Genomic DNA, 18,633 nt, shown 5'->3' on the forward strand with positions numbered 1-18,633 from the left:
TTGATCTTCGGTTTTCTTGTGTGCCTCTAGGATGAAAATGATCATAAACAAGCAAACTAGGCCTACATAATTTGCATTTTCATATCTTTCTCATAGAAACGAAATCGATAACGATATTGCCCAAAATGAATATGACACCCGTATTGCGACATGTCAATATAGGTCAATAATCGATAATGTAAACTAAAAATAATGTTATACAACACCATATGTAGGAATGATAAGCCAAGTCTTCAAACATGCTTTACTTATTTTTAACTAACAAACATGATTTACTACCCATACAAACACAAGACTATTGAAGTGTGGGATATATATAGGTAAAAACTGTATAATATCGTCAGGATTTCCTGGCTCAGAAATGACAAATCACTAAAACAGTCCGGTAGAAACAGATATCATTTCCAAATTTACAGTTTCTATTTCCGTTTGCTCCCAAAACACGATAAAATCTCATAAACGAGCGACAACAACCGATTTATTCCATTTGGGCTTTCATCCCTACGAGAGAGGGTTTGTGGCATTCAATTGAGAGCTAGCGGAGTTTAGGCCTTGTTTGGATACATCTAGATTGTGGAAGCTGGATTTTGAAAGCTTGATTATAGTATCGGAGTTGTGAGGTTGATTGGACCCATAGATTATAAAAGCTGCGGTGGACCACTTTTTTGAGTAAAATTATATTAATACCCTCAGTATTTTATTTTATGTTGTAGCTATGGAAGAAAGAGAGAGGGGCAGAACAATCTTTTGATGACTAGGAAGCTAGAAAAAGCTAGGTTCCTCAACTTACCAGATTATGGAATCTAGGATCACTGAATTCTAAAAGCTAGATATAAGTTATGGCTGTTTGGATCCCTCCCTAGATTCTAGAAGCCAGCTTCTACAATCTTTGTGAATCTAAACATGCCCTTAATATCCCGGCATTTGTGCAACAGTGATCCAGACAAGATTTTCAATTTCGGTAGTAAAAAAATTCGGCCACCCTCGAAATTACCGAAATTCGCGAGATTTGGTAGAAATTTCACTGGGATTTTTTTAGGGACTTGCACACGAAGTACGTTTTTTTCTAAAAAAATAGATCTAAACAAATATTGCATGATTTATGACTACACATCTATTGAGTAGAAGAATATGCAAAATAAACAAAATAAAATATTAATCTAAAATTATATAGCACATATATTAATGTATTACAAAATTTCGGATTTTTCTTTCGGCCACCCCAAAATTACTGAAATTCGAGAAATTTTGGTGAAACTTCGTTGACATTTTGAACTCTTCCTGAGCTCTATGGTCCATCTGTCTGCTTTTGTTTGCACATGCCCGGCAGAAGATAAGTACTACATCGCCAATGGTATAGTAGACACCAATGCAAATCAGCACACGTCTTAACGACATGTCGACACTATTGTATATTGGCGAGCCTGTAGACTGGGAGCAGAGATGAATCATACAATAATAGTAGGAGCAGTTGAAGTGAGTAGGAAAATGAAAACAGAGATGACCACCCGTGACTAGGACTTGCAACCTGCCTGCACGTCCACCGGCGGCGAGGTGAGGATGTCGTCGTCGTCCAAGAAGGTGTGCGTGGTCGGCGCCGGCGTCGCGGGACTAGTGTCCGCCCGCGAGCTGCGCCGGGAGGGCCACGACGTGACGGTTATGGAGCAGAGCGGCGGCGTCGGCGGGCAGTGGCTGTACGACCCGAGGACCGACGCCACCGACCCTCTCGGCGTGGCCGGCGCGCAGAGCAGCATCTACGCCTCTCTCCGGCTCAACATGCCCAGGGAGACTACGGCCTTCTCCGACTTCCCTTTCTTCCCCAGCAACGACGGCACCGGCGACGCCCGGAGGTACCCGGTGCACGCCGAGTTCCTGAGGTACATCAGGGACTTGTGCGACGCGTTCGGGCTCATGGACGCCGTCAGGCTCAACACCACGGTCCTACACGTCGGCCCGTTGGCGCCGCGCGCCGCTGACGACGGTGGCGTGAAGCGGTGGACTGTGAGATGGTCCTCGAGACATGGTGACAGTGAGGGCGAGGTGGTCACCGCAGAGGAGGTGTTCGACGCCGTCGTCGTCGCGGTCGGCCAAAACTCCCAGCCAAGGCTCCCTACCATCAACGGTAGGTTCCGATCGATTAAGTCGTTGCCAATAATTGCGTGCACTGATCGCAAAAGATGATGTATCGATTTCAGAATTTTTTTCTCTCTCCTCCCTGTCGAACTGAATTTGTGTTCTTGTTCTTGGTCACCTGAACACATCGATCAGGCATGGACAAGTGGAGCAGGAGGCAGCTGCATTCGCACTCGTACCGGGCCCCGGACTCGTTCCAGGACCAAGTGGTGGTGGTGGTCGGATGCCACACGAGCGGCACGGACATCGCGCTGGAGCTCTGCACGGTGGCAAGAGAGGTGCACATCAGCGTCAAGTCCATGGACGACGGCGCCGTGTTCCCGGGCATGAGGCAAGCTGTGTCCAGGCACCACAACCTGCATCTCCACCTCCAGGCATGTCGTCTCTGCTCGTTCATGGACATCAACAACATACATATATGCATATAATCCGACAAGAACGCTTGTGCGTATGTAGATTGATAGCTTGTGCGAGGACGGGCAGGTGGTGTTCGCCGACGAATCCTCCATTATCGCAGACGCCGTCATCTACTGCACCGGGTGAGCGTATAGTATAGGTGCCAACGCTTCAGATTGATTGCCAACTGATTGCTGAATGGTGATGAACTCGTGCAATGGTCTCAACTAGAGGTACGACTACTCGTTCCCATTCCTGGACACGGGAGGTCTGGTCACCGTCGACGAGAACCGCATCAGCCCGCTGTTCGAGCACACGTTCCCGCCGGCGCTGGCGCCATCGCTCTCCTTCGTGGGCGTGCCCAAGAGCGTGGTCGTGCCGCGGTTCTACGAGGCGCAGGCGAGGTGGGTGGCGCAGGTGCTATCCGGCCGGAGGTCGCTGCCGCCGGTGGCTGACATGCTCCGCTCCGCGGAGGAGTACAACCGCGCAAGGGAGACGGCCGGCGTGGCCAAACGCCTGACGCACGACATCTTCGACCTGGAGTACTGCGACGCGTTCGGGGAGACGCATTGCGGGTTCCCGCGGCTGGAGGACTGGAAGAACGAGCTCCTGTGGCCCTCCGTCAAAAGACTGCGCAATGCCACGGAGAGCTTCCGTGACGACTACCGCGACAGCGACCTTGTCCTGGAGGACCTGCGCTCACAGGGCTGGCTTACCGGCCGGCCGCCGCCGCCGCCGCAGGACACGAGGGTAGAAAACGAGTCATGAGTGGCGGCTCGTTGGCCAGACAAGTCGCTGGGGAGCTCCCGCAACAGTTTTTTTTTTAATTATTTTTGAAAGATCCGGATTCCCGGCTTGTTTGACAAAGTACATGCGCGCCAGAAGCACGATTAAACAAATTGTAGAGTGTTCCAGCACTCGTGGACATGTCTACCAACTCTTCTGAAAAAACTAAGAGATCAATTAGATACAACTTGAGGAAACAACTAGGCAGGGGAACGCGTATCTCAGCATTAGGATTTGGCACAGCTGCCGGCCGGACATGAATGTTCAATGGCCATTTGCTGACAACAGAGCACGCCGCCACGCCGGAGAGGGAGACGACGCACTACTGCGCATGGCAGACGAGGGAGAGGGGAGGTGTGCGTTAGCCCGGCCTGCGGCCCAACAAGGCATGCAGGCTCGTGCTCTCGGTTTTGCCTTAGGGACGAAAAGGGAGCGGGCCAGCAACAAAAAAAACAGTAAAAAGATAATGAAAATATATGGGCTTGGCCGATCGTGAAAGGAGCTGGGCTGAATTGGATCGATGGAAAAAAAAAAAGGCAGTAGGGGATTTTGGCTAAGCATTTCAATGCCCAATATAGACCATGCAGGGTCACGCATGTATGGAAGAAGTCTATTTGGGCACCCTCAACTATGGTTGAAGTCCAATTTTTCTCCCTTAGGGCTGTTCGGTTGTGGACCAACCCGGCCTGGATTCAATCCGGCCCGTTTCTCTCTAAAATGCGTGTTTAGTTAGCCCACTCTAGGATTATGGAAGCAAGTTAGCCTACTCCAAGATTGTTGAAGTACGTGAGCATGGCTCACCTCGCCGGGAATCAAGCCGCTACTCTAGGGTAGTGGAACGATTCCCTGCGGAGGCTACGTGCAGCAGAACGAATTCCTGCGGAGGCTACCTGCACCTCAGCGATCTCCCCGCTCGTGGCTGTGTGGATTGGTTCCACTGGGGGAATTAATCCTCAACAACCGAACATGCCCTTATTAAATTCTAAAAAACTAGACATCTTACCTCCTAAACTTTAAAAATTGTTCACATTACCTCATTTTTAAGTGATTTTGTATTTTTACTTAAAAAAGATCGATAAATACTTGATATAGTTTTTAAACCACGTGGTACATCTTTAAGCTTCTAAAAATCCTATAGATAGACATTGGGATAAAATAAATTCAAATAAAACATTTAGACCTTGTGAACATATCTCTAGACGCTTTAAAAATAGATTTAACTCTAGGAAAATGGCAAGATATCCAAAAAAACCTACAAGCTTTCTAAAACATCCTGATTGATGTATAAACATGTTTGAAACAATTGCTGGGATGGGCAGATTCTGAAGCGTACTTTTTGAAGAAATGTTAGTGAAGAGTTGTATCAATCTTGGTAAGAAGTTGTTGAATTAGTCTCTACAATTAACTTGTGTGAGGAAGAAGATGAGATGATTTGGCAATTCACCTCTTCTGGAGTTTATTCCTCCCAATCTCTTTACAAAATTATCAAATTTAGAGGTATTAAACCTGTTCATGTCCCTGCCCTTCGGCACATAAAAGTTCCACCTAGAGTTTATTTCTTTTTGTGGTTGTTAACTAACAATTGACTCGTTTGACTAGGGATAATCTAGCTAAGAGAAGGAAAGTTGATGACCCTAACTGTTTGTTCTGTTTAGAACCTGAATATATTCAACACATGTTCATTGACTGTGTAGTTGCCAAACAATGCTGGAAGGTCATTTCTGGTATTGTTGGTACCAATATAGGTGTTAATTTAGCTATTACGAGACAATTTTGGCTTAGTGATAAAAGACATGGTATATTGAACATTGTTACATCGTCTGCTGTTTTTTGAGTATCTAGAAACTCATGAATGAGTTTTGCTTTCAGAATGCTGGATGGAGAATTATGAAAATACTGCTCTTCAGGATAGCTAGACTCTTGCAAAATTGGGAGATCCTTTGTCCACCCGAGAAGGACCAGTTGCGGCTATATGTGATTTTTTAAAGAAGATCAAGGATGCAACCAAACTGATCTGGTGTCTGCCACGGGTAGAAGCCTAAGATACCTAAAGGTGATGCAAAGGGTGTCAACCTCTTTCTGATAACATCAAATTCTTTGATCAGAAGCCCGTGCTTTTTTCTGTGAAGTCTCGTCTGCGTGTGTTTCGGGAGAGATACTGTTGACGGTAGTTATCATTCATCATAAACAGTCAACATAACTTAAATAAATACATAAAAAGGGTCACCAACATAGACACAACTAGCATGAATGCATTTAACATTAATGTATGTTGCATTCATGCTAGTTATATCTCATATTTTTGTCATGCAAAGTTTAAAAACACGTTTATACATCAATTTATAATGTTTTGGGAATTTTCTAGATTTTTGTTGGATATTTTCTTATTTTTCTAGAGCTAAATCTATTTTTTAGCTTCTACATATATTTTCATGAGTTCTAAATATTTTATTTGAACTCTTCATATCTCAATCTATCTCTATGATTTTTCTTCGAATTTTTACAAGCTTAGAGATAATTTATATGGTTTAAATGTCTTATCAAGTACTCCCTCCATTTTAAATTAAAAGAAGTTTTGGCTTCTCTAGATACATATACTTTTTCTATGCACTTGGATATATAATATATCTACTAGATACGTAATAAAAATAACGTATAAAACATCTTATAGTTTAGAAGGGGGTATTTACCAACTTTTTTAATTAGATAGAAAAAAGACAAAACCGTCTTCAAAACCACTTCAAACTATTTGGCAGGCCTCCTTTTCGAGTGCTCCTCTAGAGGAGCCGGAGCATTTGAGGAGGAGTCACTGCAGCTCTGACTCCATACTTAAAAACGGTTTCGGATCCTCTACTATTCATGAGAAAACCACTTCGGATCCTTTTATTTGAAAAAGCTATGTTCTTTTTTTTATGAAACTGAAGGGGGTCTAAACCCCTACAGGGATTTTATTAAAAAAATAAATGAGCAAAATCCATACAAGCAAAGACAGAAATCAAGAAACAAAGAAAGAGATAAAGAAAAGAAGAACAAGTAGAGAAATTAGACTTTGGATCCATACATCAAAAGTTTAAGAGAACCTAGTCTTAACCCTCAGGGAAAGAATCCTCAATTCCTTTTTGAAAATATCTTTGGCAGGTTGCACGTTTGGTGTGAAAAGCTATTTTCTCACCACGTAGATTAAAGATTTACTTCTAAAACAAACCCTATCGTATTCGCATTACATTTTCTGCTACTTGTGTTGCTGTGAGCCAGCCGGCCAGCCCTGTGCCTGCAAGCCCTCCCGAACCAAGTCGCTGTCGTGGTAGACGTCCCGGAAGGTCTCCGAGCCATCACCCCTTTGTCTTGCCATGGACGCCCACCGGAGCTCCTTCTTCCAGCTCTCCAGCCGCGGGAACCCGCAGTGCTTCTCCCCGAACTCGTCGCAGAAGTCATAGTCGCCGAAGAATTCATGCGTGAAGCGCTTGGGCATGCCGGCCATCTCCCTGGCGCGGTGGTACTCCTCGGCCCAGCGCATCATCTCCTCCGACGACGGCAGCGTCCTCCGGCCTGACAGCACCTGCGCCACCCACCTCGCCTGCGTCTCGTAGAACCGCGGCACCACCACCCTCTTGGGTATGCCGACGAAGGACAGCGCCGGCGCCAGCGCCGGCGGAAACGTGTGCTCGAACAGCGGGCCGACGCGGTTGTCGTCGACGGTGACCAAACCTCCCGTGTCCAGGAACGGGAACGAGTAGTCGTACCCAGTGCAGTAGATGATGGAGTCGGCGACGACACACGAGCCGTCGGCGAACGTTACCTGCCCATCCTCACACAAGCACTCGATCTGGAGGTGCAGATGCAGGTTGTGGCGCCTGGACACAGCTTTCCTCATGCCGGGGAAGATGGCGCCGTCGTCGTCCACGGACTTGACGCTGATGTGCACGTCTCTCGCCACCGTGCAGAGCTCAAGCGCGATGTCCACGCCGCTCGATTGGCATCCGACAACCACCACCACTTGGTCCTGGAACGAGTCCGGGGCCCGGTACGAGTGGGAGTGCAGCTGCCTCCTGCTCCACTTGTCCATGCCTATACTACCAGCAGCAGCAGCTCAGTTGACCAAGAACACAAACTCAGCCTCAATTAGTGTACTTCATGACATGTAACGATTGTTCAGAACCTACCGTTGATTGTAGGGAGCCTTGGCTGGGTGAATTGGCCGATGGCGACGACGACGGCGTCGAACGTCTCCTCCGTGGTGACCACCTCGCCCTCACAGTCACCACGTCTCGACGAGCACCTCACCGTCCACCGCGTGCCGCCGCCGTCGTCGCGGCCGCGCGGCGCCAGCAGGCCGACGTCCAGGACCTTGGTGTTGAGCCTGACGACGTCCATGAGCCCGAACGCGTCGCAGAAGCCCCTGATGTACCTCAGGAACTCGGCGTGCCCCGGGTACCGCCGCGCGTCGCCGCCGGTGCTGGGGTAGACGAAGGGGAAGTCGGAGAAGCCCATACTCTCCCTGGGCGTGTTGAGCCGGAGAGAGGCGTAGATGCTGCTCGCCACGCCGGCCACGCCCAGGGGGTCGCCGGCGTCGGTCCTCGGGTCGTACAGCCACTGCCCGCCGACGCCGCTGCTCTGCTCCATGACCGTCACGTCGTGACCCTCGCGGAGGAGCTCGCGGGCTGATACCAGCCCTGAGACGCCGGCGCCCACCACGCACACCTTCTTGGACGACGACGCCATCTCGCCTCGCCGCCGAGTTGATGGACCTGCAGACACGCAGGCTGCTTGTCTGATATTGGTTGGCTGCAATTGCAAGTCCTAGTCACGGATTGCCGTCTCTGCTTTCATTCTCCTACTCACTTCAACTGCTCCCACCCTGCAAGCTCGTCAATCAATATATAATGTCGTCAATAGCTCGTCAACATATAATATCGCCAAGATGTACTATAACACAGTCCATATAGCAGGTAGCTTATGCTGGGCATGCATATGTAAACAAAAGCAGGCAGATGAGGATACAAAGAGCTCTGGATCACTGTTGCACAGATTGCAGGGAGCATAGTATCTCTAGCTCAGTTGAAAGCCGAAATGGAACAAATCGATTGATGTGGCTCGTTTCCGAGGGTTTATCGTTTTTTATAGGGCAAATGGAGATGCAAACTGCAAATATAGTAATGATAGTAGTAGTTTCTACCTGACCATTTTAGTGATTTGTCGTTTTGAGCCAAAAAAAAATCCCCGACGATATTAAACCGCTTTTTTCCCTATATCCCACGCTTCAGCAATTTTGTGTACAATTTGATGTTTTAGACATTAGTGTATACTAGCAAACATGCCCATGCATTACAACGGGATCCAATACATAGTGAGTTGTAGCACAGGTCATGAATTCAAGTCAAAAATTAAATTAACTTTGTAGTAAAAAAATCTTTGTTTGCTAAGGAGTCAAAGATTAAAATTGTTGTGATTTCTTATTTATTGTTTGTTTTTACTCTTATTATATTTATTAGAACATGAAAAAACCAGGTGGAGAAAACAATGAAAACAAAATCAGAAAAATCGAGCTAGTGTCAAAACATCCACTAGAAAAAATTATGAGCATACTCGAAGCCAAGTAGAAAGCAGTCATGACAAAAAATGGAATGTACTCTAGAAAATAGCCACGAAAAAAAATTAGAACATATTCGGAGCTAGGTGAAAAACGTCCAAATAAACGTAAAGCAATACGTACTCAGAGCAAGAAAAAACGGACAAACCAGAAAAAAATAGAAAAAGAACAGAAAAGAAACGAAACAAAAAAAATTCTACCATTCTTTCCTCTTTATTAGATTTCTAATTTCTATTATTATATTTTTGCATTTGGATTAAGATTCCTATTTTAGTTACTTGAAGTTGGGGAGATCTAATTGGATTAAGATTCTTAGTTGTCCATATTATTATATTTTTCCTATTTAGATTAAGATTTCTATTGACTCGAAATCGGATAGATCTAATTGGATTAAGAATCCTAGTTATATAAAGAGAAGGGTTATAGGCGGTTTTTCACATTCACAAAGTTAGTTAAGGAATGACTGAACTAAAAAATAGGTGAAGAAAAGTTTTGCCTCTTTATTATTAAACGTAAAGCAACACGTACTCGAAGCAAGTAAAAACGGACAAACTAGAAAAAAGTGGAAAAAAAAAGAACATACAAGAAATGAAACAAATAAATTCTACCCTTCTTTTCTCTTTATTAGATTTCTAATTTCTATTATTATATTTTTGCATTTGGATTAAGATTCCTATTTGGGTTACTTGAAGTTGGAGAGATCTAATTGGATTAAGATTCTTAGTTACCCATATTATTATATTTTTCCTATTTGGATTAAGGTTCCTATTCATTTGAAATCGGAGAGATCTAATTAGATTATGATTCCTAGTTATATAAAGAGAATGCTATAGGCGGTTTTTCACATTCACAGAGTTAGTTAAGGGATGGCTGGACCAAAAAATAGGTGAAGAGAAATTTTACATTTTTATTATTAAGTATATATATGTATATATATATAGGATCCGTAGAATGATTAGGATTCTTATTCAGCTTAGGGTCTATAGAATCTATTTGAATAGGATTATGATTCTTAGCCCGGCATATGTATAAAATAGGAGGGTGCATAGAAGTAGCTAGGAAGGGTCAGACCAAAATAAATGGACCAAAAAAGAGAAGAAAATTTTGCCTCTTTATTATTAGGTATAGATATAGATATTATTTTTTATAAATTTAATTAAAACTAAAACTAGAGAAGTTTTATTTAGGACAAACCTAGAATGACTAAAACGGAGAGAGTACGAATTATTAAGTTGGGCTCGTTTTCACCTTATTGTTCTACCCGTCTACAAATCGAGCCTAATTTTCAGTGTAAACGGATTGTTGAAGGTAAATAACTAGATTCAGCATGTTTTTTTGTTTCTTATGAAAAACACGGTAGATGCTCATACGCATGACATGCACATTTATTTAACGCGCACGTTTGCGCTTCACTCCTATCATGTTTTTTTTTCTTATGAAAACACGGTAGATGCTTATCAGATTTTTAAATTCAAAATCTTAAATTTTTCATATGACAGGATGCTGATATGGTATATAACAGAATTGTAGTTCTAAATGTGATATATAACTTTGTTCTTAATAACTTTTCAATCTGAGATCATTTGGAGACCCAAATATTATTTTTAAAAATTCTCAATTTTGAAATTCATTTTTTTTAAAAAAAATCAAACGACCCTGGAGGCTCAAATATCTGTTTTAGTTTTTAGCATTTTAAAATTCAATTTGTTTACATTTTCCAATGACTTCGGACATTGACATGATCTATACCAAAGTTACATATCTCAATATGGTCTATAACTTTATGGTTGAAAATCCTTTTATTTGAAATCATTTAGAGGTTAAAATATTTGTTTTAAGTTCTCTAGTTATTTCTTTTTTTTAACAATCTCGGATGGAGACACACTCTATACCAAATTTGTGGTGCTTCAATAGATTAAAATTTTATTGTTGATTTTCTTCATTTGAGGTCATTATAGGAGCTTAAAATTCAATAAAAGATGGTGTGACAAAAAAACTAAAGACATTAACTAAACCCACCATCAAAACCACTATGAACTATTTTATGAGAGTAATTTATTAAGTACAAGTTATGAACTTTGCACAAACTCATATCACACACAATACACCGTGCATAAGTTGGGCCTATTACACCTATATATATCTAAAGAAACACATGACGGGCACACATTGACCATTGTGGAACTTTAGCGCTTGAGGCTACAAAGAAAATAAAAAGTGTGGAGCTCGAACCCAGGCCGTGGGTGCTCCACTGAGCAAGCCCTATCACTGAGCCATCGGCTCGTTCGCTAATTTATTAGGAAAGTTAAGGGGTAGGTTCTTTTGTATTTGAGATTGAGGGTGTTTTTTAAAAAAAATCGGCGATAGGTTAAGAAAGTTCACAAGCAAACCACTCGTTTATATTTAATAAGGTGTTGATAAAACACATATAACTCCGCTAACCATAAGTTTGGTTGATCAATTCGCGGTTTTATGCCACCACTTCAATCATTCGATGACTATGATCTGTACTTGTTTCCCAAAACGTCACGACTAGATCGAATATGCATGCAACAAGTCTGTGTCGCCGTGTCGGTGGTTGTGGCTAGCTCTGGTACGCCGTCGTCTTCATCTTGGCCGACCTCCTCTTGTGGTGTCCAAGGCAGCCAGCCCTCTGAGCACAGGCCCTCCAGGACTAGGTCGCTGTCGTCGTGGTAGCTGTCACGGTAGGTCTCCATGTCGTCGTCCCTCATGCGTGCGACAGCCGACCACAGGAGGTCCCTCTTCCACTCCGGCATCCGCGGGAAGCCGCAGTGCTTCTCCCCGAACTCGTCGCAGTACTCGAAGTCGAAGAATATGCCATGCGAGAGGCGCCTGGGCACGCTGGCCTTCTCCCTGGCGTGGTGGTACTCCTCGGCGGAGCGCATCATCTCCTCCGACGACGGCAGCTGCCTCCGGCCGGACAGCACCTGCGCCACCCACCTCGCCTGCACCTCGTAGAACAGCGGCACCAGCACCAGCCTGGGCAACCCCACGAAGGAGAGCGACGGCGCCAGCGCCGGCGGGAAGGTGTGCTCGAATAGGGGGCCGACGCGGTCGTCGTCGACGGTGACCAGCCCGCCCGTGTCCAGGAACGGGAACGACAATTCGTACCCAGTGCAGTAGATGATGGAGTCGGCGACGACACACGAGCCGTCGGCGAACATTACCTGCCCATCGTCGCACAAGCACTCCACCTGGAGGTGCAGGTGCAGGTTGTGGTGCCTTGACACAGCCTTGGACACGCCGGGAGCGACGCCCTCCATGGACTTGACGCTGACGTGCACCTCCATCGCCACCCTGGCGAGCTCCAGCGCGGTGTCCTTGCCGCTCTCATGGAAGCCCACGACCACCACCACCTCGCCGTGGAAGGAGTCCGGGACTCGGTACCAGTGGGAGTGCAGCTGCCTCCTGCTCCACTTGTCCATGCCTAGCAGCTCGATCCGTTGACCAACATGACAAATTCATCCTTTGCAATCAGTCACGACGGCAATCGATGAGAGGTCAGAACGTACCAACCGGTGATGGTTGGAAGCCTTGGCTGGGTGTATTGGCCGACGGCGACCACGATGGCGTTGAACACCTCCTCCGTGGTGACCACCTCGCCCTCACGGTCACCATGTCTCGAGGACCACCTCACAGTCCGCTTCACGCCGCCGTCGTCAGCGGCGCTCGGCGCCGCCAGGCCGACGTGCAGGACCTTGGTGTTGAGCCTGACGACGTCCATGAGCCCGAACGCGTCGCAGAAGTCCCTGATGTACCTCAGGAACGCCGCGTGCCCCGGGTACCGCCGGGCGTCGCCGGTGCCGTCGTTGCTGGGGAAGAAGGGGAAGTCGGAGAAGCACGTGAGCTCCCTTGGGCTGATGAGCCGGACGGTGGCGTGCATGCTGCTGTGCGCGCCGGCCGCGTCGAGGGGGTCGCCGCCGTCGGTGCTCGGGTCGTACAGCCACTGCCCGCCGACGCTGCTGCTCTGCTCCATGACCGTCACGTCATGGCCCTCGCGGAGCAGCTCGCGGGCAGAAGCCAGCCCCGAGACGCCGGCGCCGATCACGCACACCTTCTTGGATGACATCGACACCATCTCGCCGCCGATGGACCTGCAGGCACACTGCTCCTGCTCCTCAGATATTGGCTGGTTGCAAGTTTTGGTCACGGATGGCGTCTCTGCTCCCACTTTGCAAGGTCGTCAATACACAGCAGGTGTGGTGATGCAGCGATGCTTGACCTCTAAATATGCCCATTTAGATATCTCGTTAACCACTGCCAACATGTAATATGATATTGTCGATACAGGTATCTATCTTGTTAAGTATGAAATCGAAGCTCAGAAGATTCTGCGCATCTGCTAACAAAAGTAGGCAGATGATACAGAAAGCCAGGATCATAAAACAAAAATGGTTCAACTACAAAGAACGTCCACAATCACTTTAACGACTGAACAAAAATTGGCAACTATTATGATTCCTCGTTCTTTACTGGAGTCCACTGTGCAGCTTCTTTCTTTCTCCTGATAAGAAATCCAAAGGAAAACCCCAGGAGCAGTGCAAGCATTACACTGCCTCCGATTTCCAAGTACAACGGAGATATTTTTCGCACGGTGCTGACTCCTGTGCCATGTTTAGTATCATCCACCGCCTCAGCAACACTACTGTTACTAGATACCAGGCCGGAAAATATCTCCACCATATCATGGACTTGCCCATCATGGTTCCCCACATAGGTTAATGTTAGCTTCTCCCTTGTTGCTACAAGCCTTGTGTATCCAAACTCACCGCCACGGTACATGGACCTCTCAGGCTGTGGAAAGATGGGGACGTCTGGGTGATCAGGCCTCGGTTGCCATATGGGTTGCCAGTCTTGCCCGCCCATCCCAATCACAAGATGCACAGGAGCACCAGAGTATTGGAAGCTTGATGAAGTGTTGACACATTGGAAGTTCTTCATCGGGCAGAACCTCTCATACCTGTGGACATGTCCCCATAGTGCAAGGGTCACGTTGTATGTTACCAGCAGTGGTTCCAAATGCTGGAGCATCTGCTGTTTCAAGGCTGCGTCCCTGGTTTCATCACTTGAGGTGTACATGGGGCGGTGGCCCTGAAAAACAATAAATGGTGTTCTGCTTCGGTTCACCTTCTCAAGGTCCGCTTTCAAGAAGTTGTACTGATCACTGCCCTCAACAAAATTTGTTTCGGTTGACATGTAGACGAAATGCACCACACCTGAATCAAAGGAGTAATAAAGATTCCTGGTGTCTGGGCCACCATTACCAGTAGGCAGGATAGAATTGCCAGGCATTCTGAACTTGACGCTATACGGTATCCCACATTCGCCCCCACCGTCCTTTCCATATGTAGCCCACCATGGTTTCCAAGGTTGTGATGGCCAATCGTACTCATGATTTCCTATACAGACATGGTATGGGGTATTGGCAGCAATAGGCTCAATCTGGCTGAAGAAATGATCCCATACCCAAGAATAACCTCTAGCATAGCTGATGTCCCCAATGTGTGAAATGAAGGCAGGTTTATCCCCAAGGGCTTCAATATCACGGAGGATCCACTTTACAGTGGCCAAGCTCTCATCTGGTGTGCGAATGTAGGTGTTATAAGGCACATAAGTTCCCATGTCACCAAACAGAAATGTGTTGGTCTCACTGGCTTCACTATCACGTGAAATAAAGCTGTATATCTCACTCCATCCTCCAGTGTCACTACCAACCTGCCAAAATGATTGAGTTGATTAAATTTAATAATTGAGAAGAATATATATAAAAAGCATGCTCACACAGAAAAAGGCCAGTGGTGTTTAACTCCCCACAAAACTGGATCCTTGTTCCAGTATTCAGAACAAAAATCTAAATTTTAAAGAATTACTATTTCCAAATAAAAGATCTGATGTACAAACTCTTCACTCAAACAGAAGTACTAGTGCTTAAATGCTTACTGAGCCTTCCGACAATCTAGTAAATTCTCAGTAACCTACACTTCAGGCAACAGTATACTAACTACAGCTCTTCAATGGAATGCTCATAGGTCATATTTAAGTGCTTACGGAGCCTTCTAACGATCTAGTAAATTCTCAGAAACCTACGGTTCAGGGATGAATATACTAAGTTCAGTTCTTCAATGGAATGCTCATAGATCATACTTCAAGTGCTAGTGCTAGCTACACCAATACAGTTGGTTGCATTGAATCCTATTTGCTATTTTGTAGTACATCAAGTCAATGCTGAACACTTCAAGATTCAGTATACAAGGCTTGAAATGTTCATATTCACTACACCAACTTCACCTCCTTAGCATTCAGTGTTAACTACACTACTTTTATTGGGTACATTGGCATTTCTGACCATATTTGCAACTAAGTAATACAAGTACATTCTGAACATTTCAAAATCAGTCCAATGAGAATTTACATATGCAACTACCAGTACATGCATACAACTAATGTGAAGCAGCAACCTAAGAACAAGTTATAAGACAACAGACAAACTGTTAGCAAGTGAGAATACTCCTTTCTTTAAAGAACTCTCACTGTGCATATTTTCAAGATCACAGAACTTGAGAATCAAAGCCTTATTATGGCACATATGCTGAATACAAAATTCAATCTTTTTTCCTGCAACCACCCAACACATAGCTACAGTACTTCAGATATCTCCACTAGGACTGTTTAACTAATGAATAACAAATCTTACTATGTCACCAATGCTGAACCAATACGCTAATGCTGAATCAACAAATCTTACTATGCTGCTAATTCTGGATCAACACAATTTAATCTTAGGAACACAATGATCCATCCAGCACACTATAAAGCACAATTAATTCCAACCCTTGTGCGCCTCAGGTAACCCAACTGTAACATTTAGGCTACAGCATGTATGGCTTGAGAGGAGCTAGTACCTTTTTTTCTCTGGGACAAAATTTACTTACATAAGTAAAATACTGTTTTTTTATTAAAAAACTGATACAGAGCCAAATTGTAACTAAAATCAGAAAATTTGAACCATTCCAAGTTACAGCAGGGGATAATTCACAGTACCTTGTAAAAATACCTCCTTCCGGGCTCCAATCCCTTCATGAGGCCGTCGAAGACGAATCCCGGATCCCTCCAGGCGACGCTGCTGTTCGCCGGCCAATCGCACATGTGCTTCTGCTCGTACGTGCTCACATCCGTGCCCACCTCCCTCCACTCCTTCTCGTCCTCCTTCTGCAGCCCGTACCTGACGACCCTCTTCCCGCGGTCGCCGCACACGAACAGGGCCCGCATCTCGTCGATCCCATCCGCGAACGCGAGGTGCACCTGCTCGGGGCGCGCGGGGTCTCCGACGGAGACGTCGGCGGAGACGGCGACGCGGTGCTTGCCGTGGGGGAGCGGGTTCCGGTCGTGGTCGATGTGGTGGTAGGAGTACTCGTTGGCGGGCCAGCGGAAGAGGCGGAAGTGGTAGGGCGCGCGGAGGGTGGGAAGGCGCGGGAGGGAAAGCTCCCCCGAGCCGCCGCGCCAGGAGGCGGAGCCATTGAGGAAGAGGTAGCCGAGGAAGTCGCGGTCGCGGGAGGACGGCGGCGAGTAGATGCCAACGTAGTCGAGGCCGTCCGGGGCCGGGAGGCCCGTCCAGCGGATCTTGATCTGGTGGCCGGAGAGGGACGCCGTAAGGGTGGTGCCCGCCGCAGCCCCGCCGGCAGCGACGGCCGCGACGGCGAGGAAGAGGAGGAAACGGAGGTGGGGGTTTTCGGGGGACATTTTACTGGGGACGCCGTGGAGAAGCTGCTGGTGACGTGTCCTGAGCAATTTAGGTGAACACGCAGGGTCACCGACGGTGTGGGACCCACCCGTCAGTTCAACGAATCCGGAATAGAATGGTGTGAGTCAAACGGAATATTCCACAATCTCTTCATAATTTTGTGAAGAATTTCCTTCATCCAAAAACTTTCATTCTCCCTCCTCTCCAAATTATAAAATATTTTTAACTTTTCTAAATATATTTTGTTATAAAACATGTTGTCAGTGGTTAGGATATTTTTTACTATTTTTTATTTCTCTCAATATTTGTGATTACAACATATAGCTCACACGTATATAGTCCTGCTAAGGTCTAAGAGTTTGTTAAGAGCTCACATATAAATAGACTAGAATTAGGATTCTTCCTCATTTCCTTCTAGGATAGAGTCCGTATGACAACACTCCCTCTTGGGCGATTACCACGATATGCACATGCCTCGTTACAAACTCCATCCAAAAATCCGATGGGAAAAAATGGTTTTTGAAGAAAAGAGTACATCGTATTCGTTAATTGCATTGCACATGTTGTCTCATTAAAAACATTGTGTGAGAAACCTTTAAGTAAAAAGTCACATAGGGAAAAAGAGTATAACATTTAACCTTCTTGATCATGTATTCTTCGAGATATTCTATTCTTCATGATAGATATTGATCTTCATGTTCTATGCATAAACTTAAGTGTTTTAGCAAATCTGATCTACTTGATCTGTGTAATTCTAGTGGTTTTAATTACCTTCAAGGTAGATTCAATCAAATTGCTCTCCCTTATAAAACCAAATTTTGAACTTCATTGCTCAAACCACACTTTTCATAAATGTGTGCTTAATTAATGGTATGTAGTACCACAATACTATATCTTTCAAAAAGTTGACTTATAATTCTTCTATGAATTATATGGGAAAAACAAGAGCAATATGCTTCATGCGTAATAACTACTTATTAGTTGTGCAAAATAAATAAATTTTATCCTTCAAGGTAATAAATCATTTCAGAGGATTATGGGGGTAAATAAGTTACAATATTCAATATCTTCTAGATAGTGCATCAAACTTATACTAGAGTTTGAATACTTATAATTCTTTCTTAGTGGATTTTCAAATTATATTCTATAAATCTTTAGGATTTTGATTGTACCACTAAATAATAAATATAGTCTTGCATTTGCCATTTACGGGATAATTCAATTACCAACATCATCATTATTCTTATACCTTCTTTGGTATTTAGAGGATATCATCACTTTAATGCTAGCTTTTCAATATACACTTTCTAAGTGTTTATATGACACATTCATGGTATTTATGATTCCTCATTTGCTTTCTCTGGGTCTGCATTCACTTCAGGGATTAATGGTGTTTATTTAAGAATCGACTGATAAATCCTTCGTGGATTAATTTCTTCAAGGATATTCTCATTCTTAGCGAATAACATTTCTTTTCTATGAGATATAGTCTCTACTACATGAGAGATTATTATATGATATACACAATGATATAGTGTTATCCACTACAAAGCCGTTCAATGACTCTTTTCCTTGTAGGACATGCTCTTCTTGAGACTTCAATATTCATTTAGGAATATATTCTACCTTAGAATTTTTAATACATAGTATGAGATTTCTATATGTTGCGATTTAGATTCTTTAGGAACTATCTAGATCTTCATAATCCATTTATTATCTACATATTTTATATTCATTAATTTCATTTGCTACATATTATCTACATATTATCTACATATTATCTACATATTATCTACTATCTTGAGACCCTGACGAAACTGAATCCCGCAACCACCAGAACGCTGGTTTCTTCACGGCGGGGTTGAGGTTTCAGACGAAAGAAAAAGCGAAAAAGAGATAGAAAAGGAGGGATTCCAAGGAAAGCTTCACAAAGATGAACGAAAATAGAAAGATGGAGAACAGCATT

The 18,633-nt window shown here is 44.8% G+C and overlaps 4 protein-coding genes across 4 annotated transcripts; 1 reads left to right on the forward strand and 3 right to left on the reverse strand.

Moving 5' to 3' along the window:
• Positions 1–1,560: 1,560 nt before the first annotated feature.
• LOC136550784 (flavin-containing monooxygenase FMO GS-OX-like 8) lies at positions 1,561–3,391 on the forward strand. The gene is made up of 4 exons (XM_066542374.1): positions 1,561–2,122; positions 2,269–2,507; positions 2,590–2,672; positions 2,763–3,391. The coding sequence occupies exons 1-4, from the start codon at positions 1,561–1,563 to the stop codon at positions 3,295–3,297; spliced, it is 1,419 nt and encodes a 472-aa protein (XP_066398471.1). The 3' UTR covers positions 3,298–3,391.
• Positions 3,392–6,347: 2,956 nt separating this feature from the next.
• Positions 6,348–8,353, reverse strand: LOC136550786 (flavin-containing monooxygenase FMO GS-OX-like 8). Its single transcript, XM_066542375.1, has 2 exons — positions 7,479–8,353; positions 6,348–7,383 (listed from the first exon to the last, which is right to left on the reverse strand). The coding sequence occupies exons 1-2, from the start codon at positions 8,035–8,037 to the stop codon at positions 6,548–6,550; spliced, it is 1,395 nt and encodes a 464-aa protein (XP_066398472.1). The 5' UTR covers positions 8,038–8,353; the 3' UTR covers positions 6,348–6,547.
• Positions 8,354–11,284: 2,931 nt separating this feature from the next.
• Positions 11,285–13,023, reverse strand: LOC136549315 (flavin-containing monooxygenase FMO GS-OX-like 8). The gene is made up of 2 exons (XM_066540554.1): positions 12,443–13,023; positions 11,285–12,353 (listed from the first exon to the last, which is right to left on the reverse strand). Exons 1-2 carry the CDS (start codon positions 13,002–13,004, stop codon positions 11,404–11,406), a joined length of 1,512 nt encoding a protein of 503 aa, XP_066396651.1. The 5' UTR covers positions 13,005–13,023; the 3' UTR covers positions 11,285–11,403.
• A 153-nt stretch (positions 13,024–13,176) lies between these two features.
• LOC136549314 (probable inactive purple acid phosphatase 2) lies at positions 13,177–16,676 on the reverse strand. Its single transcript, XM_066540553.1, has 2 exons — positions 15,968–16,676; positions 13,177–14,641 (listed from the first exon to the last, which is right to left on the reverse strand). The coding sequence occupies exons 1-2, from the start codon at positions 16,664–16,666 to the stop codon at positions 13,379–13,381; spliced, it is 1,962 nt and encodes a 653-aa protein (XP_066396650.1). The 5' UTR covers positions 16,667–16,676; the 3' UTR covers positions 13,177–13,378.
• Between the last annotated feature and the right edge of the window lie 1,957 nt (positions 16,677–18,633).

The sequence above is a fragment of the Miscanthus floridulus genome, chromosome 4, assembly GCF_019320115.1.
Source record: "Miscanthus floridulus cultivar M001 chromosome 4, ASM1932011v1, whole genome shotgun sequence".
Taxonomy (NCBI): Eukaryota; Viridiplantae; Streptophyta; class Magnoliopsida; order Poales; family Poaceae; genus Miscanthus; species Miscanthus floridulus.